Source organism: Polypterus senegalus, chromosome 3 (assembly GCF_016835505.1).
Source record: "Polypterus senegalus isolate Bchr_013 chromosome 3, ASM1683550v1, whole genome shotgun sequence".
Lineage (NCBI taxonomy): Eukaryota > Metazoa > Chordata > Cladistia > Polypteriformes > Polypteridae > Polypterus > Polypterus senegalus.
The window spans coordinates 296,947,770-296,971,219 of record NC_053156.1 but is presented as its reverse complement, the minus strand read 5'-3'; the positions used below and the strand labels follow the sequence as shown (position 1 = coordinate 296,971,219).

The following is a 23,450-nucleotide window of genomic DNA, read 5'->3' as shown; positions in this document are numbered from 1 at the left end:
GGGTTTTTTTGGGAGTTTTTCCTTGTCTTCTTAGAGAGTCCAGGCTGGGGGGCTGTCATGAGGCAGAGCCTGTTAAAGCCCATTGCGACACTTTCCATCCATCCATCTATTCATCCATTATCCAACCCGCTGAATCCTAACACAGGGCCACGGTGGTCTGCTGGAGCCAATCCCAGCCAACACAGGGCGCAAGGCAGGAACCAGCCCACCGCAGGGCTCACACACACACCCACCCATCAAGCACACACTAGGGACAATTTAGGATCACCAATGCACCTAACCTGCATGTCTTCGGATTGTGGGAGGAAACCAGAGCACCCGGAGGAAACCCACGCAGGCACGGGGAGAACATGGAAACTCCACGCAGGGAGGACCCGGGAAGCGAACCCGGGTCTCCTTACTGTGAGGCAGCAGCGCTACCACTGCGCCACCATGCCGCCCTGTGTGATTTTTGGGCTATACAAAAATAAATTATATTGTGTATTGTAAGAAGCATGCTTTTACCCTGTGTCCCGAGTGTCTGTCTGTTGGGTTGAAAGTTGCAACAGCGACCCCTGGTGTTCACAACTATAACGTTTGGCCTGTTCGGGGCTCAACTCATTTTGAGATGAGTCAATATTGTTGTTTATTGCAAGACTCCTAGAGCCTTCTTTCAAAGCGAGGATCTCCGGTCACCACAATAACAAGGATTGCTTACAGAGGCAGAGACAGAGAGACATAGAGAGAGGGGTTAGGAGCATGAGCTGATAGCGCGTTGCCAAACCCAACACACGCTGAACTATCTGGATTGGGACCCGAGTGCGACGGGTGACACCTCAGCACCACACTGGAAGAGTGGGAGGCTTTTCACGGTGTCCAACCCCCAAGTTTTCCCTGTAAGTTGGATGACCTGATTGCTGGGTTGGACGCAGAGTAACGTCATACTCGGGAAGAAGCAACTGCAGGTTAAGGGCCTTGCTCATGGTATAGATTGATATATCAGTCACAACCGGAGAGCTGCCAGTCCACCAACTTCAAGTTTGTTAGTCCAACAGCATTTTTCTCGCGGGGCCAACAAAATGAATGAAATTGGGAATGAAAGCAGCAGTTAAACCTCACCTTGCTGCGTAGGATGCCTCCAGATGGCCTTTCAGGAGTGCTGTGTTCAGAGGAGGGTTTGGCCTTTTCCTTGTTGTTGTTTGAGTCATTGTCCTTTATGATGTCGTACTGCCGACAAAACAGAGCAATCACAGCTGTAAAAAATGAAGACAAAATGTACAGAACAGATTAGAATACCATATACAGTATTGAAATATGTGTTTATATTGTGTCCCATCGATCCATTGTAGATCTGCTGGGAGGCAGCAACTTGATCAGAACATCAGGTCAGAGTCAGGAGCAAATCTTGGGTTGGGTACCAGTCTATCGTAGTTATTACTAATATTCACTCACAAGGGGCTAACCCAACTCAAACATCTTTGGGATGTGGGGGGAAAACTGGAGGAGGACATGCAGGACATGCCAACTCCATTCAGACCAGGATGAGATGATCCTTCAAACCCAGTGTGCTGGAGTTCTCTAACCACTGCATCCCTGTGCCATTCTGTCCATTTGTCTGGGCCTGCTTATTCCAAAAGAGTGCTCTGGAAGGAAATCTGTCTGGATGCGGCACCCGCCAAGAGATGCAAACTGGGCCAGGTTGGTAATGCAAGATAACCCATTCTGCATATGTTTGGTCTGTGGGAGCAAAATCGAAAAAAAAAAACAAACCTGAGGACGCAGGGAGACACCATAGAGACAGTGTCTGAGTAGGGATTTGAACTCAGGATCCCAGAGGGGTGTGGTAGCAGGGCTAACCACTGTGCCACCCCAGATAAGCACTTGTGTTCTTAAATTTAAATTGGCTTTCTATGAAAAAATTCCACCCCAGTTTGATTTAGCAATGTGCGCCCCTGGCCAATGTGAAGTGCACTTCACCAGGCAAACTATAAAGTGGAAAATAATACTTACTTCTTCATCTTGATTGGATTGATGTTCCTCCCCTTATCTCCTCTTCTTTACTGGTCTCTTGCCCTTCCTTTATGTGCCCACCTGGACTGAAACGATGCCCATACCTTATGTAACCTTTTTGACTGCACCGTCTTTCTTTCTACATGCCTTCTTCTTGATTGAATATATTATCTCTTCTTCTTCTTCTTCCTATTCTGCTTCTTTTTCTTCTTCTTCGGTTCTTTTGTTGACTAGATAAGTGCTCACCTCGACTGGACCAATGCCCAGATGGTTTGCCATTGTTTTCACTTCACTGTTTTTCTTTCTTCATTCCTTCTTCTTCATCAAATTGGCCCCTTACTTGCTATGTTCTTCTTGACTAGACTGATGCCTGTTTCTTATGTTCTTTTCTTGTCAAGATTGTCCCCTTCCTTATGTCCTCCTTGTGATTGATTTGCCGTCACATTCTTGGGTTTTCTTGTTGAATGGACCAATACACACTATTTATGTCCTTTTCTTGACTGGTCCCTTGCCCTTCCCTTATTTGCTCTCCTGGACTGCACCGGTGCCTAAACACTTTGTCCTATTCTTGACTTTACTGGTTTTCTTCCTTCTTGTCTTCTACTTGATTGAATCGGCCCATTCCTTTTGTTTCTTGATTGGACTGATGCCCATCTCTTATGTTCTTTTGTTAATGAGATTAGGCCCTCACTTTATTTGACTGATCCCTTCCCTTATGTGGACTTGTGCTCGAATGTCTTGTCTTTTCCTTGAAGTTCCTGTTTTTAGTTCCTTTATGTCCTCTTAGTGATTGAATTGCCTCCTTCCATAATCTGTTCTTCTTTATTTGACCAATGCTTGTTCCTTATGTCCTCTTCTTCACTAGATTTCCCTCTTCCTTAGTGTCTTCTTCATGACTGGACTGATGTCCATTATTTATGTCCTTTTCATCAAAGGAGTAATGTCATCCTTTTATGTCCCCTTCTTGACTGGACTGATGCTCATCCCTCAGGTCTTCTTATTGAATTCATAGTTTCCGTTCCCTTACATCTTCTTCTTCACTCACTCTTCTTGAATGGAATAGTCCCTTCCAGGAAGACCTCATCCTGACTGGGCCATTCCTGTCCTTTATGTCCTCCTCCATCCCCTTGTGTCTTTTTCTTGACTGATTTCTGTCCTTCTCATTGGTCTCCTTCTTGTTCTTTTGACTAGACTGGTGTTACAAGACACCAAAATGTCCTGCAACTACATGGAATCGAAGACACAGTGGAAGAAACTTTCACACCTGGACACTGACATCTTCTTCTTAGCGACCAATAAATGGTGTCATTTTTCTTGACTTCTCACTACATCCTCTCTACGGTGTAACTTCTCTTTTCTTATTGTTACAGGCAGCTCCTTTTGCCTTTTGTGCTCTACTTTTGTACATGTCTACCCATTCAGAGGTTGATTTTCCTTTTGCTGCCACGTCCAGGGAGGTCGGCTACTGTCCAATGGATTTTCAACTAATTGTTGTCACAGGAACATCAAGATGCTTGGAGATGGTGGTCTTCTAGCCTTTTTTTCTGTTTGTGTTCATAATTTTTACTTTTGGTATTGTAACAGTGTGCTTAGGTCCTTTTCCCACCCTGACTGTTCTGTTTTTCTTAGGCCGTTTTCTCCAACTCATCCTCTTTATTTATCCCCTGTAAATTCTTATTTTACCCCCAATAACCCTGAACTGCATTATGTGAGATTTCCTAATCCTGTTCTTCATTTTCTGGATTTTACAGATTTCTATTTTCTTTATTTTTTTACTCCACTTGTCCCCTTTCCCTGTCTCGACGAGTTTCTAATCCTTTAAATTGTCTCCTCCGTACTCTACAGTGTCTATAAAAATGTTCACCCCCTTGGAAGTTCTCCCATTTTGTTGTTATACCACATTGGATCTGAATGAATTTATTGCGGATTTTCAGATATTGATCAACAGGAGAAGACCCTTTAATGTCAAAGAAGTGAAAACAGATCTCTTTAAAGTGGTCTCAGTTAATCACAAATTTAAAACACTATACCACTACTTGCATGGACAAGGGGCCTGAGCTGCCTTGAAAGGTTGCATATTGTAATCGGTTAGGTTACCCAATAAAAGGGGTCATTATGTAAATATAAAATACAAAATAATGGATCATTAAGTATTCACCCCTTTAACGTGATGCCCCTAAATCGTCGTTGGTGCAGTGAACTGGCTTTAGAAGTCACCTGTCTGGGGTTTGGGTTACTTGCAGTCTAAATACACCTGAAGAGCCAACTTCTGGGGTTCCATTTTGGTGGTCTAACCTTCACAATGAAGACAAAAGAACACAACACAAAACTCCATGACAAGGACAAGTCAGGGGATGGAGACAAGAAAACATCGGAGTCACTGAATGTGCACTTAGACACAGGAACGCTGCAGGGGACTGGACTTTCTCTGGTCCTGTTCAGATTATATAAAACGGACTTCCAATACAACTCGGAGTCCTGCCACGTGCAAAGGTTTGCTGATGACACTGCTATCGTGGGCTGCATCAGGACTGGGTGGGAAGAGGAGTATAGGAACCTAATCAAGGACTTTGTTAAATGGTACGACTAAAACCACCTACAACTGAACACCAGCAAGACCAAGGAGCTGGTGGTGGATTTTAGGAGGCCCAGGCCCATCATTGACCCCGTGATCATCAGAGGTGACTGTGCAGAGGGTGCAGACCTATAAATACCTGGGAGTGCAGCTGGACGATAAATTGGACTGGACTGCCAATACTGATGATCTGTGCAAGAGAGGACAGAGACGACTATACTTCCTTAGAAGGCTGGCGTCCTTCAACATTCAACATAAGATGCTGCAGATGTTCCATCAGATGGTTGTGGCGAGCGCCATCTTCTGTGGTGGTGTGCTGGGGAGGCAGCATAATGAAGAGGGACATCTCACGCCTGGACAAACTGGTGAGGAAGGCAGGCTCTATTGTAGGCACGGAGCTGGACAGTTTGACATCCGTGGCAGAGCGACAGGCACTGAGCAGACTCCTGTCAATCATGGAGAATTCACTGCATCCACTGAACAGGATCATCTCCAGACAGAGGAGCAGCTTCAGCAACAAACTGCTGTCACCGTCCTGCTCGCTGACAGACTGAGGAGACCCCACACTATGCGACTCTTCAGTTCCACCCGGGGGGGGGTAAACGTTAACATTATACAGACTTATTGATTGTTTTACCTGCATTGTTATCACTCTTTAATTTAATATTGTTTTTTATCAGTATGCTGCTGCTGGAGTATGTGAATTTCCCCTTGGGATTAATAAAGTATCTATCTATCTATCTATCTATCTATCTATCTATCGTGCTTTTCACATCTATCTATCTATCTAGACCAATCATGAAGGAATGGAAAGTGTATGGCAGTGGTCTAAGTCTGCTAAGTTGAAACGAGTTCAACGAGAACACCGAGACGCAGTTGGCGTCAAGATTCAGCCCGGGTTTGTCTCTTGGCTGGGGTTCAGCTCCTTGTTTTACGTCCGTCTGGTTCATTTTTGCGTTATTTACTTCCGCTCAGACTTTATAACACACTGGTGAGGCCTCATCTGGAGTTCTGTGTGTGGTTTTGGTCTCCAGGCTACAAAAAAGGACATAGCAGCTCTTGAGAATGTCAAGACAAGAGCATCTGGGAATGAGTTATGAGGAAATATTCAAGGAGCTGAGCCGTTTGAGTTTAAGGAAAAGAAGATGAAAAGGAGACCTGACTGAAGTGTTTAAATCATGAAGGGAATCAGTCCAGTGGATACGATTTATCTGGACTCAGAAAGCATTTGATAAGGTGCCACATAAGAGGTTGGCATTAAACTAAAAGAAATAGCACCTCAGGGTGTGATGTGTCAGACACAGGAAGCAGAGGGTGATGGTGCAAGAAACCTGATCAGAACTGGGTGACATTAAGAGTGGTGTCCAGCAGGGGTCAGTGCTTGGGCTGCTGTTATGTATACAGTACAATCCCTCTTAACCAGCCACCTCGGGACTGGACCCATGGCCGGTTAATCCGAAGCATACCTATTTTCATGTAGAAAAATATTTCTAAGGTGTGTACTGTGCCTCTTCGACATTCCTGAGGAAATCAAAATCCACAAGGCTTCATCCACGATTTCGCACACGGGTTTTGTTTTCTGGTACAACGACTGGACAGTGTGGTGTAGCGGGTCCACAGCTCAAGTCAAAAAGGCCACTTCTTAAATAAATAATTGCCAAGAGGGCATGGTATGTGTGGCCGACCGTTCCTGGGAAATTCGTGATGCTGAAGAAAACGGTCGCTCCAGCTGAGCAATCACAGAGCCTGGAGTGACCGGTATTGAAGACGACTGGCCGACAAAAGGCAGCAGCAGTCGTGGAGGCTTTGGGCTGGTTAAGCCACAGCGTGAGTGTCCTGGCCACTGGGGAACGAACCCAAGTCTCGGTCCGGATGGAGCCCGACGTAGCCAGGGATCAGAGGGCTACCGTACCAGTGTGGAAGGCAGCTGCACTTGCAGGAAGGGCGACTCCCCTGTTGCAAAGCCCGATGGGAGAAGCAGGGGAGCCACCAGGTAGAAAGAAGAAGGCACCATGCTTTGGATTTTAAGAGATCGCTTCCAGCCATTGTTTTTACTTTGTTTGCATTGTTTTTATAGGACTTATTTTTTTTACTAATGGATTTTAACCTCCATTAATTCACCCAATTTAATGGATTATTTATTTAAAGAAGACTTTTGATACACTGCACTTTATTTAATTTGAACACTGTTTTGGTGTTTGCTGGTTTTAAAATACCTCACAGCTTCCAGGAAAGAAGGAAGTGCATACAGTAAGGTCCATAACTATTTGGACAGAGACAACTTTGTTCTCATTTTGGTTCTGTACATCACCACAATGAATTTGAAATGAAACAACTCCGATGCAGTTGAAGTGCAGACTTTCAGCTTTAATTCAGTGGGTTGAACAAAATGATTTCATAAAAATGTGAGGCAACTAAAGCGTTTTTTGAACACAATTTCTTCATTTCAGGGGCTCAAAAGTAATTGGACAAATTAAATAACTGGAAATAAAATGTTCATTTCTAATACTTGGTTGAAAACCCTTTGCTGGCGATGCCAGCCTGAAGTCTTGAACTCCTGGACATCACCAGATGCTGGGTTTCCTCCTTTTTAATGCTCTGCCAGGCCTTTACTTTCAGTTGCTGTTTGTTTGTCGGCCTTTCTGTCTGAAGTTTAGTCTTCAACGAGTGAAATGCCTGCTCAGCTGGGTGAAGATCAGGTGACTGACTTGGCCATTCAAGAATTTTCCACTTCTTTGCTTTAATAAACTCCTGGGTTGCTTTGGCTGTATGTTTTGGGTCATTGTCCATCTGTATCATGAAACGCCCCCAATCAATTTGACGCATTTAGCTGGATTTGAGCAGACAGTATGTCTCTGAACACCTCAGAATTCATTCGGCTGCTTCTGTCCTGTGTCACATCATCAATAAACACGAGTGTCCCAGTGCCACTGGCAGCCATGCACGCCAAGCCATCACACTGCCTGCTCCACCGTGTTTTACAGATGATGTGCTATGCTTTGGATAATGAGCTGTTCCACGCCTTCTCCATACTTTTTCTTGCCATCATTCTGGTAGAGGTTGATCTTGGTTTCATCTGTCCAAAGAATGTTTTTCCAGAACTGTGCTGGCTTTTTTTAGATGTTCTTTAGCAAAGTCCAATCTAGCCTTTCTATTCTTGAGGCTTATGAGTGGCTGGCACCTTGCAGTGCACCCTCTGTATTTACTTTCATGCAGTCTTCTCTTTATGGTAGACTTGGATATCGATACGCCGACCAAGCCCTGGAGAGTGTTGTTCACTTGGTGGGCTGTTGTGAAGGGGTTTCTCTTCACCATGGAAATGATTCTGCGATCATCCACCACTGTTGTCTTCCATGGACGTCCAGGTCTTTTTACGTTGCTGAGTTCACCAGTGCTTGCTTTCTTTCTCACGATGTACCAGACTGTAGATTTTGCCACTCATAATATTGTAGTAATTTCTCAGATGGTTTTTTGTGTTTTCGCAGCTTAAGGACGGCTTCTTTCACCTGCACGGAGAGCTCCTTTGACCGCATGTTGTCTGTTCACAGCAAAATCTTCCACAATGCAAGCACCACACCTCAAATCAACTCCAGGCCTTTTATCTTCGTAATTGATAAGACATAACGACGGACTTGAACACACCTGCCATGAAATAGCCTTTGAGTCAATTGTCCAATTACTTTTGATCCCCTGAAATGAAGGGATTGTGTTCAAAAAACGCTTTAGTTGCCTCACATTTTTATGAAATCATTTTGTTCAACCCACTAAATTAAAGCTGAAAGTCTGCACTTCAACTGCATCGGAGTTGTTTAACTTAAAATTCATTGTGGTGATGTACAGAAACAAAATTAGAAAAAAGTCATCTCTGTCCAAATATTTATGGACCTAACTGTATATATAATATAAAGAAGAACTCAGGATTTAAAAAAAAAAAGTTATATTATTTTAACAGGTGGGCGGCACGGTGGCGAAGTGGGTAGCGCTGCTGCCTCACAATTAGTAGACCCAGGTTCCCAGTTTGCTTGTTCTCCCCATGCCTGCGTGTGTTTCCTCCCACAGTCCAAAGACATGCAGGTTAGGTGCATTGGTGATCTGAAATTGTCCCTAGTGTGTGCTTGGTGTGTGTGTGTGCCCTGTGGTGGGCTGGCACCCTGCCTGGGGTTTCTTTCCTGCCTAGCACCCTGTGTTGGCTGGAATTGGCTCCAGCAGACCCCCATGACCTTGTGTTCGAATTCAGCAGGTTGGAAAATGGATGGATGGATGGATTTTAACAGGCTAGCTAATCCATCGGCCGATTAATGCGAGTCCAGTTAAGAGGGATTGTACTGTAATAATATATGAACTAGCTTTGTAAGTCCGTGCTGTAAAAATCCCAGGGTCCTAGAAACTGTTAAAATCGTCAGAAAAATAACTGAAATGTAGAGATGTCAGATAATTGAACGGAACAACTCTGGGCGTCTCTCTCCTAGGAGGATTCATGTTGCTGACATGCTCGCCTCGCTTGTGTATTAGCGGCGGGAGGAAAAGTAAAAAGGATATCATTTTGCCAATTTTAGCGGCTAAGCGACTTTGCCTTTCTTCAGGGGTTGCGTTTTGCTGATGTGCTCGCCTCGTTTGTGTTATTAGTGGCTAAGCGAGTTTTCAGTTTCCTTACCCAGACTCCATCTCTCACATTTCCGGACCAGAGAGACAGACCCACACACTTCCACGCGTAGATGTTTATGTATAATATGATTTAGATAGGAATACAAGTAAGCTGGTTAATTTTGCAGATGATACCAAGATTAGTGGATTGGTAGATAATCTAGTATCTATTAAATCATTTCAGAGGGACCAACAGCAGACAGGCTTAGGCAGATGTGTGGAAGATGAAGTTTAATGTCAGTAAATGTAAAGTATTACACAAAGGAAGTAAAAATGTGAGGTTTGAATACACAATGGGTGGTCAGAAAATCGAGAGTCCACCTTATGAGAAGGATTGAGGAGTCGTAGTGGACTTGACAATCTCTACTGCCAGTCAGTGTTCAGAAGCCATGAAGAAGACTAACAGAATGTCAGGTTATATAGCGCCTTGATGTGTGCAGTCCAAGTCAAAGGAGGTTCTGCTCAGTCTTTATAACACAGTGGTGAGGCCTCATCTGGAGTCCTGTGTGTGTTGTGGTCTTCAGGCTATAAAAGGACATAACAGCACAAGAAAAGGTCCAGAGAAGAGAGACTGGGCTGATTAGAGGACTACAGGGACTGAGTTATGAGGAAAGATGAAAGGAGCTGAGCCTTTACAGTTTAAGAGGAGACCTGACTGAAGTGTTTAAAATGATGAAGGGAATTAGTCCAGTGGATCGAGACAGTGACGTTAAAATGAGTTCATCAAAGTGGATTTAGGAGCTGTAGTGGACTTGACATAACTAAATGCCAGTCAGTGTTCAGAAGCCATGAAGAAGACTAACAGAATGTCAGGTTATATAGCGCCTTGATGTGTGCAGTCCAAGTCACAGGAGGTTCTGCTCAGTCTTTATAACACACTGGTGAGGCCTCATCTGGAGTCATGTGTGTGTTGTGGTCTTGAGGCTATAAAAGGACATAACAGCACAAGAAAAGGTCCAGAGAAGAGCGACTGGGCTGATTAGAGGGCTACAGGGGATGAGTTATGAGGAAAGATGAAAGGAGCTGAGCCTTTACAGGAGATTAAGTGGAGACCTGACTGAAGTGTTTAAAATGATGAAGGGAATTAGTCCAGTGGATCGAGATGGTGACTTTAAAATGAGTTCATCAAAGTGGATTTAGGAGCTGTAGTGGACTCGACATAACTAAATGCCAGTCAGTGTTCAGAAGCCATGAAGAAGGCTAACAGAATGTCAGGTTATATAGCACCTTGATGTGTGAAGTACAAGTCACAGGAGGTTCTGATCAACCTTTATAACACACTGGTGAGGCCTCATCTGGAGTCCTGGGTGCAGTTTGGGTCTCTAGGCTACAAAAAGGACATAACAGCACAAGAAAAGGCCCAGAGAAGATTGGCTAGACTGATTAGAGGGCTACAGGGGATGAGTTATAAGGAAAGATTAGAAGAGCTGAGCCTTTACAGGAGATTAAGTGGAGATCTGACTGAAATGTTTAAAATGATGTAGGGAATTAGTCCAGTGGATCGAGAAGGTGACTTTAAAATGAGTTCATCAAGAACACAGGGACACAGTTAAAAACTTGCTAAGGTAAATTTCGCACAAACATTAGGAAGTTTTTCTTTACACAAAGAACGATAGACACTTGGAATAAGCGACCAAATAATGTGGTGGACAGTAAGACTTTAGGGACTTTCAAAACTCAACTTGACGTTATTTTGGAAGAATTAAGTGGACAGGACTGGTGAGCTTTGTTGGGCTGAGTGGCCTGTTCTCGTCTTAATTGTTCTAATGTTACTTTTGTTAATTATCTTCCTTGTCCCATGCAGGAGCCATTTATTACTTAGTTAGATTATGTTAAATTGCTAGAAGTATTTTTAGTTATGTTAAAATGTTTGCCTAAATATATTTGCGCGTAGTCAATGTAAGGAGGTTCTATTATGAGCCCCACAAGCTAAACTATAAGTGGAATATTCTAATTGTTTCTCGTGCCTCCAACTACAGATTGGTCCCAGTTTACGATCCGCTTTGTAGCATGGAGGGCAAACAGTTTCAAACCGTACCATACAGCCGTGGCCAAAAGATTTTGAGAATGTTCACAAAGTCTGCTGCTTCAGTGTTTGTAGATATTTTTGTCAGATGTTTCTCTGGTGTACTGAAGTAGAATTCCAAGCAGTTCAGAAGTTTCAGAGGCTTTTATTGATAATGACATGAAGTTTATGCACCAACTCGATATTTGCAGTGTTGGCCCTTCTTTCTTTTTCAAGACCTCTGCAATGTACCCTGGCAGGCTGGCAATCAACTTGTGTGCCAAATCCTGACTGATGGCAGATGCCCATTCTTACATAATCAATGCTTGGAGTTTGTCAGAATTTTGGGTTTTTGTTTGTCCACCTGCCTCTTGACCAGAAGTTCTGAATGGGGGAGTTTCCTGGCTATGGACTGACTCAATGTTTTGCTCACAGAGCCACTTAGTTCTCACTTTTGCCTTATGGCCCGGTGCTCCATCATGTTGGTCACCAAACTGTTCTTGGATGGTTGTTAGAAGTTGCTCTCAGAGGATGTTTTGGTCCCATTTCTTATTCATGGCTGTGTTCTTGGCAAAGTGTATTAAGTGACACCAATGAGAAATACCACAAATTTTAAGTATGGAAAGTAACTGAAGTTCAATAAGAAAAAGCAAAGATTGTAGAAGGAACCTTTTTTTCTCTTTTTGCCTTTTATTCTGCATGTGTAATAACTTTTTTCTGAAATTTTGTGATTTCTTCTTTTTAAATTTCTACTAAACCTTTGTAAAATCAACCATTCTGACAAACTGCTCTGCCATACTCTCATCTCTCTTATTCTTTATCGAGGTCAGACAGGAGGTACAGACAAGAGATGACCTGACTGAGACATGATTGGAGTACTGAGGGTAACCTCATGATCAGTGGTTATCCTTGTATTCATTTGGATATGAAAGAAGAGTGAATATTACCCTTGGAAACCCACCTGCCCACATGACGAGGACCACCACAATGATCATCAACTCTCCAGTCTGCAGCTGACGATATTTGTTGAGGCCCTGCACTGTTGGATCATCTGAGGAGACACAAGTAAGAAACGAGTATGTCTTGATCAGTAAAGAATCAGCAGTTTTGTGTTACAGATAGATAGATAGATAGATAGATAGATAGATAGATAGATAGATAGATAGATAGATAGATAGAGATGAAATGCACTATATAATAGATAGATAGATAGACAGATAGAGATGAAAGGCACTATATAATAGATAGATAGATAGAGATGAAATGCACTATATAATAGATAGATAGATAGATAGATAGAGATGAAAGGCACTATATAATAGATAGATAGATAGATGTGAAAGGCACTATATAATAGATAGATAGATAGATAGATAGATAGATAGATAAATAGATAGATAGAGATGAAAGGCACTATATAATAGATAGATAGATAGATAGATAGATGTGAAAGGCACTATATAATAGATAGATAGATAGATAGATAGATAGATAGATAGATGTGAAAGGCACTATATAATAGATAGATAGATAGATAGATAGATAGATAGATAGATAGATAGATAGATAGATACTCTATTAATCCCAAGGGGAAATTCCCATACTCCAGCAGCAGCATACTGATAAAGAACAATATTAAATTAAAGAGTGATAACAATGCAGGTATAACAGACAATAACTCTGTATAATGTTAACATTTTTTCCCCCCGGGTGGAATTGAAGAGTCACATAATGTGGGGTCTCCTCAGTCTGTCAGTGGAGCAGGATGGTGACAGCAGTCTGTCTCTGAAGCTGCTCCTCTGTCTGGAGATGATCCTGTTCAGTGGATGCAGTGGATTCTCCATGACTGACAGGAGTCTGCTCAGCGCCCGTCGCTCTGCCACGGATGGCAAACTGTCCAGCTCTGTGACTACAATAGAGTCTGCCTTCCTCACCAGTTTGTCCAGGCGCGAGGCGTCCCTGTTCTTTATGCTGCCTCCTCAGCACACCACTGCGTAGAAGAGGGCGCTCGCCACAACCGTCTGATAGAACATCTGCAGCATTTTATTGCAGATGTTGAAAGACACCAGCCTTCTAAGGAAGTAAAATCGTATACAATACATATATCTTTGAGTAGTTAAAGCGCCATGTAAACTTGCCACTTTAATATTTCTAAAAAGATGTGCATTGAAACATATGCACTGAATTTGTCATTCCAACAGATGGCACATCACAAACATTTGTAGTGATGCATTTTATTAATACAAACATTTGTGATGCGCCATCTGTTGGAATGATAAATTGAATGCATTTTATTACTACACTAGCCAGCCGCACAGCTATGCTCGCATAGTAGTGAAATAGGACAGTGAGGAGGGCCCTGCCTGGCTCCCCACTCCTGACGTCACGCTTCCCCCTCTCCATGGCCTGCAGCCTCCATCTCAGATTAGTGTGAATGTATCGCTCCTGCAAGTGAAGTATAATTCTTAGCGCGATGACAGAGGTCGCTAAATCAACTGGAATGTTCAAGCAAATTATGGAAAAAACGATCTAAATCCATTAAGTAGTTCTCTTATGAAAAGTGGACAGACAGACGTTGGATTATATATATATAGAGAGAGATGAATTCTAAAATACATTCCAACAGATGGTGCACAGCAAATGTTAACACTGTGGTCAAATTTGCATATAGAAATTTCAATCCATCTTAGACTGGCAGCACAGCTAATATACAATAAGGGTCTCATGCGAGCTCCTTTTTTTATTTCTGATAAAATTGCACCATTTAGCCATCAGCCAGTAAAGAGACAGAGCCCACCAGGAGCCCACTTGTTTCACTAGCATTTCTAGTGAAGGCTTCATTTTTTTTTATTTTTTTTTAATGAATGACTCAGGTTTCCGCTTGTTCAACCCTTAGTGGGGGGGCTGCACTTTCCTACCGCGAGAATTTACATTTACATGACTGACGGACAATGCCGCAGCCTGCTGACAGGTGGGGGTCTGTATGCGAACGTCCATCATCCCTAACCATTAAAGCTCCCTGACAGTGTGCTGCCCTCTAACTGCCCCCATTTATCGATTGGACACTTCTGCTTTGTTTAATTACATTTCCTAAGCACAGTAAATCTGTTCTTCTCCCTTTGACGTTACGGAATGACGAGTCGACTTTGGGATGAGTTCCTTTTAATGAAGCCCCCCTCCACGTTAGCTCCTGATTAACAGCCTGGCACACCTGCTCCCGTCTTCACCTGGGGTTCTCTACTCTTCATTTATTGCTGTGCCCGATGGATCCTAACTGTGATCCCTGCAAACAAACTGCTTTATCTCATCTGCATGAAAAGCAATGCATCCTGTGATTTTTTCCATGCGTCCTCTTCATTTAATGCCAGGCCGTTACTACGAACTGTTATGACGGACAAGGCAACTACTGAATTAAATTCAATACTTTAACGTACAGTGCCTTTAACACGTCCTCAGTCTCCTTCAGTTTTGACCCATTGTGCTCAGTTCATTTTTTTTCCTTTCATCAAGCAACACCCCAGAATGACAAAGCGAAAAGAGGATGTTAGGAATTTTAAAAAAGCTGAGATGTCACGCTGACAGAAGTAAGCAATTCAGACGCCTTTGCTGTGACACCTGAAGTTTGCCTCTGGTGTCTCCCATTCTGCTGATCACTGTCGAGATGTTGCTGCTCCTGGTTATGGAGTCCACCGGTGGTCAACTCCATTGATCCGACTGATGAGAAAAGACACACACCTGTCGACAGAGGGTCCGCAGGTGAGCAGACACCACGACATGAGGTCCAAGGAGCCGCCTGCAGAGCTGACTCTGCGTTCCATTTACAGTGAAAGTCGTCCATATTTTCTGCATGGCAAAAGATTTGTCCACATAGTGTAACTATTCAGGGTTTTAAATCTGAGCTCTTATGCTGTAACAATACATGTCCAAAGTCCCAAAAAAGCACTTTCTGTAGGTAGGAGAACAACTCCAAAGTTCATGTTTGTCTAAGTATTCAAGGCCTACACATTCATACTTTGCCTTTCTCTGCAATGACAGCCTTCATTCTTTAGGGTATGTATGTAAGTACAGTCATATGAAAAAGTCTGGGAAGCCCTCTTAATTCTTTGGATTTTTGTTTCTCTTTGACTGAGCTTTCAAAGTAGCAACTTCCTTTTAATATACGACACGCCTTATGGAAACAGTAGGATTTCAGCAGTGACATTAAGTTTATTGGAGTAACAGAAAATATGCAATATGCATCATAACAAAATTAGACAGAGCATAAATGTGGGCACCGCAACAGAGATATGACATCAATACTTAGTTGAGCCTCCTTTTGCTCCTTTGAGCCTCTAGACGTTGTCCTCCTATAGCCTCTGATGAGTGTCTGGGTTCTGGATGGAGGTATTTCTGACCATTCTTCATACAAAATCTCTCCAGATCAGTTAAATCTGATGGCTGCTGAGTATGGACAGCCTGCTTCAAATCATCCCATAGATTTTCGATGATATTCAAGTCAGGGGACTGTGACGGCCATTCCAGAACATTATACTTCTCATTCTGCATGAATGCCTTTGTAGATTTCGAACTGTGTTTTGGGTCATTGTCTTTTTGGAATATCCAACCCCGGCGTAACTTCAATTCAGTGACTGATGCGTGAACATTATCCTGAAGAATTTGTTGATACAGTATGTCCTTTTTGTAGCCTGGAGACCAAAACTGCACCCAGTACTCCAGATGAGGCCTCACCAGTGTGTTATAAAGACTTGAGCAGAACCTCCTGTGACTTGTACTCCACACATCAAGGCGCTATATAACCTAACATTCTGCTAGCCTTCTTAATGGCTTCTGAACACTGACATGAAGTCGATAGCTTAGAGTCCACTATGACTCCTAAATTCTTCTCATAAGGTGGACACGATTTTCGGGCCACCCATTGTGTATTCACATCTCACATTTTTACTTCCAATGTGTATTACTTTACATTTACTGACATTAAATTTCCACCCCTGTAGCGCCCTAATCAGCCTGGTCGCTCTTCTCTGGACCTTCTCTAGTGCTGTTATGCCTTTTTTGTAGCCTGGAGACCAAAACTGCGCCCAGGACTCCAGATGAGGCCTCACCAGTGAGTTATAAAGACTGAGCAGAACCTCCTGTGACTTGTACTCCACACGTCAAGGCGCTATATAACCTGACATTCTGTTTGCCTTCTTAATAGCATCTGAACACACTACTACACTAGATGGCAGTGCTCTGCTGGTATGGACCCAGTATGGTCACCCGCAGGTATTCATGGCATTTGTACTCCTGAGGAACAACCCTTTTGAGGTCCCTGGTTGCCATCACTCCACCCTGCCTGCACTCTTTTCTTCACTTCTCTTCCACAATCCCTATTACTCTGTACTGTTGATCCCAAGTATTTAAACTCATCCACCTTCGCCAACTCTACTCCCTTCATCCTCACCATTCCACTGACCTCCCTCTCATTTACACACATGTATTCTGTCTTGGTGGTCTTACTGACCTTCATTCCTCTCCTCTCTAGAGCAGATCTCCACCTCTCCACGTTCTCCTCAACCTGCTCCGTACTCTCACTACAGATCACAATGTCATCAGCAAACATCACAGTCCACAGGGACTCCTGTCTAATCTCGTCTGTCAACCTGTCCATCACCATTGCAAATGAGAAAGGGCTCAGAGCCGATCCCTGATGTAATCCCACCTTAGTCACTCCTACCGCAGACCTCACCACGGTCACACTTACCTCGTACATATCCTGTACAACTCTTACATACTTCTCTGCCACTCCCGACTTCCTCATACAATACCACAGCTCCTCTCGAGCCACCTTGTCATATGCTTTCTCCAGGTCCACAAAGATGCAATGCAACTCTTTCTGGCCTTCTCTAAATTTCTCCACCAACATTCTAAGAGCAGACATTGTATCTGTGGTGCTCTTTCTTGGCATGAAACCATCCTGCTGCTCACTAATCATCACCTCCCTTCTTAACTGACCGTCCACTACACTTTCCCATAACTTCATGCTGTGGCTCATCAGTTTTATCCCCCTGTAGTTACTGCAGTCCTGCACATCTCTCTTAATCTTAAATATCGGCACCACTACACTTCTTCTCCACCCCTCAGGCATCCTCTCACTTTCCAAGATTCCATTAAACAATCTGGTGAAAAACTCCACTGCCAACTGATTCTCTGAGTAAGAAAACCACAGAATTGATGTTAAGGTGATTTTTGTTTTATGCTTGAGAACAACTCCACAAAAATATATAAAATATGTTAAACTCCTTAGCATTAAACCCCAAGAGGTACTCTGGCTCAGAGTTTTATGTAAAAACGGTTAACCCAGAGTTGCACTCAGGTTAATCTGCTTTGTTTACACGTTCAGTGCTGAGCCCAAATACAGGGTGGTCCAGATCTAATTATGCAGATCCAGATCATCTGGATGGCTTTGAAATATGCAGGGAAGATTCCAGTTTGGCGCAAAGACGATTCTTCATGTCGTCAGTTCACACACTTTTCAATGGACAGGGATTTTTGGGTGATTTTTTATTTAATAAACTTAATAAGTTATAGCATAATGAAAATTGCATAATCAGATCTGGACCACCCTGTACAACGCCGGACAGCTGCTTGATTCATGGTAGACCCGCTACTATGAGCACCTGACCTTATACAGTACGTCAGGCAGTTCTGTGATATCTGGTGTTTGATGAATATCTTGTATTGTCTTTACTTATTTGGTGTTTAATTATATTAAGTAAGTATAAGTTCAATATTGGTTTGCTGTGTACTAAAGAAGTGGTTCTTCTTCGAAATGTGGCGGCCAGACCGACACTTCAGATCACATGCACGGGTCAGGACTCTAGTGACACGTCGCTCTGTTTCTCCTGCTATGCTTGTTTAGTCCGCATTATGTATTTTTTTTTTCGATAATTGTTGTACAAATCTAGGGCTGATCACCTCATTTAGTGTGCTCACCATATTTTTTCTATTGTTATATTTACTTTGTATTCATTTTCTGATTGTTTATTATTCATTTTTATACAGCTAAGCGAGGTTCTCTTTCCTTGGCAGTTTCGTTTTGCCGATGTACTCACCTCGCTTGTGTATTAGCGGCTAAGCAAGTTTCTCTTTCCTCTTCGGTTTCATTTTGCTGATGTGCTCACCTCTGTTGTCTATCAGTGGCTAAGCGAGTTTCTCTTTCCTCGGAGGTCTTGTTCTGCCGATGTGCTCACCTCCATTGTCTATCAGCGGCTTAGCAAGTTTCTCTCTTCTCAGCGGTTTCACTTTGGCGACAGTGTCAATTTCTTTCAGCTTCATTCTGTAGACACACACACACACACACACTTACACGTGTAGATGTTTATATATATAAGATATATATATATATATGTTTATACTGTATATATATATATATATATATTGTGATTGGCAGCCTTGGCCGGGATGCCAACAGAGTGGAAGAACCAAGGTAGTGGCATCGGTGAGGAAATACCGCCACTGGGACACTAGAGTGCAGCCCTCCTGGGCCGCTGTGACACCACGGATTCCTGCAGGGCATGTCGGAAGGTGGAATCTGGTGAAGCCGTCTTGGGTTCCGTGGGGGCCACCGGGGGGAGCTGCAGAGCCCTATAGAGGACTTCCAATGCAGGACCTGGCAGTGATTCCAGGTAATACTAATGGGCCACTTGGAACACGCCTGGGACCTGGGCTCCATTGAATGGCCAGAGTTGGGAGGAAGAAGACAAAGCATGAGGAGGAAGTGGCGGCGGATGGACTGGCGGCAAGGAAGGGACTGTATATCAGATGTGTTATGGTGTTGGTGTTTTATGCACGTAAAGCTGTAAATAAACACGGATGTTGTGCTGAACACGGCAAATATTGCAGTGTATTCACTGCAAATATTTATAGTAATAAAAGCTAATACAAGATGCACCATCTGCTGGAATGACAAATGCAATGCTTATGTCTCTGTTTATGCCATTTGATATGGGATTCGTAAAAGCAGAGATAATGTTTGTGATGTGCTATCTGTTGGAATGACAGAGACATAGCAACCGGACGGACACATAGATACACAGACATGTACACACTTAATTGTAGTAAAAAAATGAATTACTAGAAATATGTGTGATGTGCCATCTGTTGGAATGACAAATGTAATACATTTTATTGCTTCATGCATTACAAACTACATTCCAATAGATGGTGCACCATCTGTTGGAATGACAAATGCAATGCATATGTCTCTATTATACGAGTATGCCATTTGATATGGGATTCGTAAAAGCAGAGATAATGTTTGTGATGTGCCATCTGTTGGAATGACAAATCCAAAGCATTTTACTGCTACAAATGTTTGTGATGCATCTTTTGCTAGAAGGACTGAGACACAGGAACTACACAGATACACGGGCACGTAGACACTTATCTTTTTATTAAGGGGGATACATAATGTAAAGTTGCCCCAAACAGAGCCATCTTTAGGAAATATAGTAGGGAGATAAAAACATGTGCGCTCAAAGAGAAACCCACACAGACACTGGAAAACAAGTAAACTCCTTACAGGTAGCGACTGGGCCAGGGGTTTGAACCTACTGTCCTGGGGCTCTAAAGCAGCATAACATCACCTGGATTACCAGCCAACCCTGGACATGGAGTGACACAAACGCAGGCAAACTCAGCCACCAGCAATTTGTAGTCACCAACTCACCTGACCTACACATGGATGAGGGAGCAGGATCCACACAGACATGGAGAGAACATGCAGACTTCCTACAGCCAGAGACTGAGCATAAGACTGCTAAGCAGGCCTCTGAATGTGTAAAGTCAGTGGTGTAAACTGCTGTGCCACCACATCATCCCACACCACAAGCTCTCCAGTGCCTTTCACAGTTAACTCTTCCTCTTACAGTAAAACACTTCCATTTCATATCTAAAACAGTCAGACTCACGATGGGGAGTGAACAAAAGAAACATCCCAGGAGGTCCCGAGCCCCGGTTTCCCAATCCGTCTGGGATACATTTCAATAGAGAAGTCAACATGTGGATGCTGCTGACATTTCATGACCTTCTTTCCTTTTTTTTTATCAGCAGATTGCTCCCCAATCCCACCGGGCACAGGTAACGCTGACTGTAACTAATTTCATTATCGGAGGCCTGCGTTCATAATAAACAGGCCCAGCAATTTAATTTCCCACAGATCCCCATAAATTATTAACAGGCTCGGAAGGCAGCAGCTAATGACGTTTTTAGAGCTTTTATGTTGTTGCGCTGGCAAAGAAACAAATTGCTAAATAAGCAGAGCAGCTCATAAAGCATTGGTGCCGCCAGAATGCCTGGGCAGAGCCTTCTCTTTTTAAATGTGAGCCCTAAAACAGAACAGCTTTGGGACAAGGGGGTCTTTGTCTTGGGTTTAAAAGGATAGTGGACCCTATAAGAGAATTTCTTTCTGACTGTGAATCAAATATCTACTCCTCTATACTCTACATATTTATTGTGACCAGTAGGAGGAGAATTAACCCCCCACATTGAACCTCACAGACACAGTTCCAGGTTCAAGACACATGTTTTTATTAACTAGATACCTTTAACTGGTTCATTTCCATAAATACAAGGCAGCACAGTAATATCCTCCAATCCTCTATTTCGTCTTCTCTTCTACTCCCCTCAGGTGAGTGTTGCCAGCTCTTCTCCTGACTCTGACTTCATGTAATGAGGCAGAACAAGACCCGGAAGAGTTTCAAGTGCCAGGATACTGTCCATAGGCAGCACTACATGGTCAGGTGGAATCCCAACATAGTGTGGACCACTAATCCCTGCCTCCATCAGACTACAGTTCCCAGCATGCCCAGCTGGTGTCCATACTGGTACTGTAGCCCAGGGATGCTGCCATCTAGTGTGTTGGAAGAGTAAACTGTCCAGGCAGATTGCATCTGTCTCTCTGTTATACTGGCCTTCCGGTCAGGTAAGGATCTTTGATTGAGCCCCTTTAGCGTGCCAGCATATCTATTGTAGTGTTGGCACCTTCTGCCTTCCTTCTTGACTATTCAGTGGCTTGGCTTCTCGACAAGTTAGCAAATCTTCAACCATCCTATCCATGACTATTACAGTATGCACTTTCACACACGTGCTTGTAGGAGGACGTCGTATGGACCAAATGAAGGTAATTCCACACCAGGCCAAGGGGTGGCAGGGTCCACTAAACCTTCTCCTGTTATCTCAGCAGACCAGCAGTGGGAAAAATTGTCTGACCCATCAGTGAAGGCATCACTTCCGGTTTCGGTGCCTGAGACGACATCACGTCCGGTTCTGGGGCCCAGGCTGAGGTCACTTCCGGTTCTGACACCTATGACAATGTTAGAAGAAGGTCACTTCTAGTTCCCCTATGCCACTTAAAACTGTCATCTTCCCAAACCTCAATCGGTTCATCCCAACAAAGACATTTCTATCTTAAAAACCAAAACCTATTGCAGCCATGGATAATAAACGGGTGGCTGCCCCAAACCTTTTTAAGTGTGTCGAGTCTGATCCTTTCACACACCGTACAGTAAGTGCTTGTTAAGTGGTACATGAGTGAATGGCGCTATATCAAATACATCCAGGAAAGGAACTGACTAGCTGGCATATTAGAAAAACAACAACAATAATAATAATAATAATAATAATAATAATAATAATAATAATTCTTGATGTTTTTATAGCATGTCACACACATGCTCATGGGGAACAGTTTAGAGGCTCAAATAGTGGGATCTGTCAGCCATTCTGGAGGCTGGCAAACTCACCTCACCCTCTCTCTTCGTTATTCCCCTGCAGCTCAGCCAAGGACACTGACTCATGGTGACATCACCATCGATCCACAACCGCTGACATTACTTCCGGCCAACCCTGATGACATCATTTCCACTACCCGGAATTCCCTTTCCCTGCCACATCAGTTCCTATTCCGGTTGTCCTGACTCCACCTCTTCCTCCTACCCACCATCTTCATAGGACAGCCTCAGTTTGTTAGCCAGTTTAATTGTGAATTCCGCTTTGTTAAACGTGTTTTCTTTGCTCTGCTGTTTTTCAGTATACTGTACGGGATGGCCATCCCCAAGCCTTTTTCTGTCTCCTGCTTATTATTTTATCACAATCGTTTTTTTTTTACTTGCTACTCAAAGCATTTCATCCACCACTAAGGTGCAGCACCCACCTGGATGATGCAACGGCAGCCATTTTTGCACCAGCACCCTCACCACGCATTAGCTGTTAGACTGTGAAGGGGTGAGGATTATGATGAATTAATTAAAATACCTAAATCCATCACTGAATAGAGATGATGAATGGGACAACCATCAATGACAAAAAGCTCAACATTTAAAATGTTAACAAATATTTGCTATCTAACCATCTAATTCTATTCTATTGTGAAAAAGCTCACAAAAGGCACTTTAGTCTCAAAAGTCTTCTGTCACAGCCCTGTCAGATAAACTTATTGAACATGATCAGAAGACGTGCATAGGAAAACAAAAAAGGGTTCAAAAACAAAAGGAAACTGATGCCAAAATGAGAGCCAAGGTTCGAGGTCAAGATATATTCTACGATATATGGTCGAGAATGAGCGAGAGGTCAAAACGGAATGTAACATGAGAGAAGAGTTTTCACGAGGCTTTTTGAGAAATTTTGGTAGCTGCAGATTGGATAAGGAAATGACTCCTTCCAGAGGTCACAACCTCAGAGGCCACGTCTGTACAAATATGTGGAAGCAGACTGTCACATGCCTGTGATTGGGGAAACAGCTTGAGGGCTTGAGTGATTGTAATATTCCACTGAGACATGAGGTGGCGCTGTCTAATATCAACCTTTCTTTTCTCCTTCCCCTGTAGAAAGGAAGATTGACACCTTTCCATTCATGACGACACTTCCGGGGTCCGTCCACCTGGACCTGCCTCTTCTTCCCAGTAACCATCATAACCAGAAGAAACAACATCTTGGGCAGTCTGCCTGACTGAAAACTCGGAATGTCTCAGTGTTATTACCACATGCTTTATTTTTATTTTTTGAATCATTAAATATACGGGATTGGCCTTTAAGGTGCCCCAAAACACTTTATATTTCTTGTATTATTCTTACAGGATGTAATGATGGGATTACAAAATGGTGTTGATCGAGGGCCTAAAATGGCAACCAAAATGTTGTAAAAAAACACATCTGAATCATTATGAAATTCAAGCAAATAATAAAAAGAATAGAATC

The 23,450-nt window shown here is 43.2% G+C and overlaps 1 protein-coding gene across 1 annotated transcript in view; it reads right to left on the bottom strand.

Annotated features, from left to right (window-relative positions):
- Nucleotides 1-23,450, bottom strand: part of LOC120526328 (fibronectin type III domain-containing protein 4-like) — a 150,692-nt gene that overhangs the window by 14,978 nt on the left and 112,264 nt on the right. Inside the window, exons 4-5 of the mRNA XM_039749473.1 lie at nt 12,175-12,264; nt 1,099-1,232 (exon numbers count right to left, since the gene is read on the bottom strand). Of these exons, the coding sequence (XP_039605407.1) occupies nt 1,099-1,232; nt 12,175-12,264 (224 nt within the window). The remainder of the gene's footprint in view (nt 1-1,098; nt 1,233-12,174; nt 12,265-23,450) is intronic.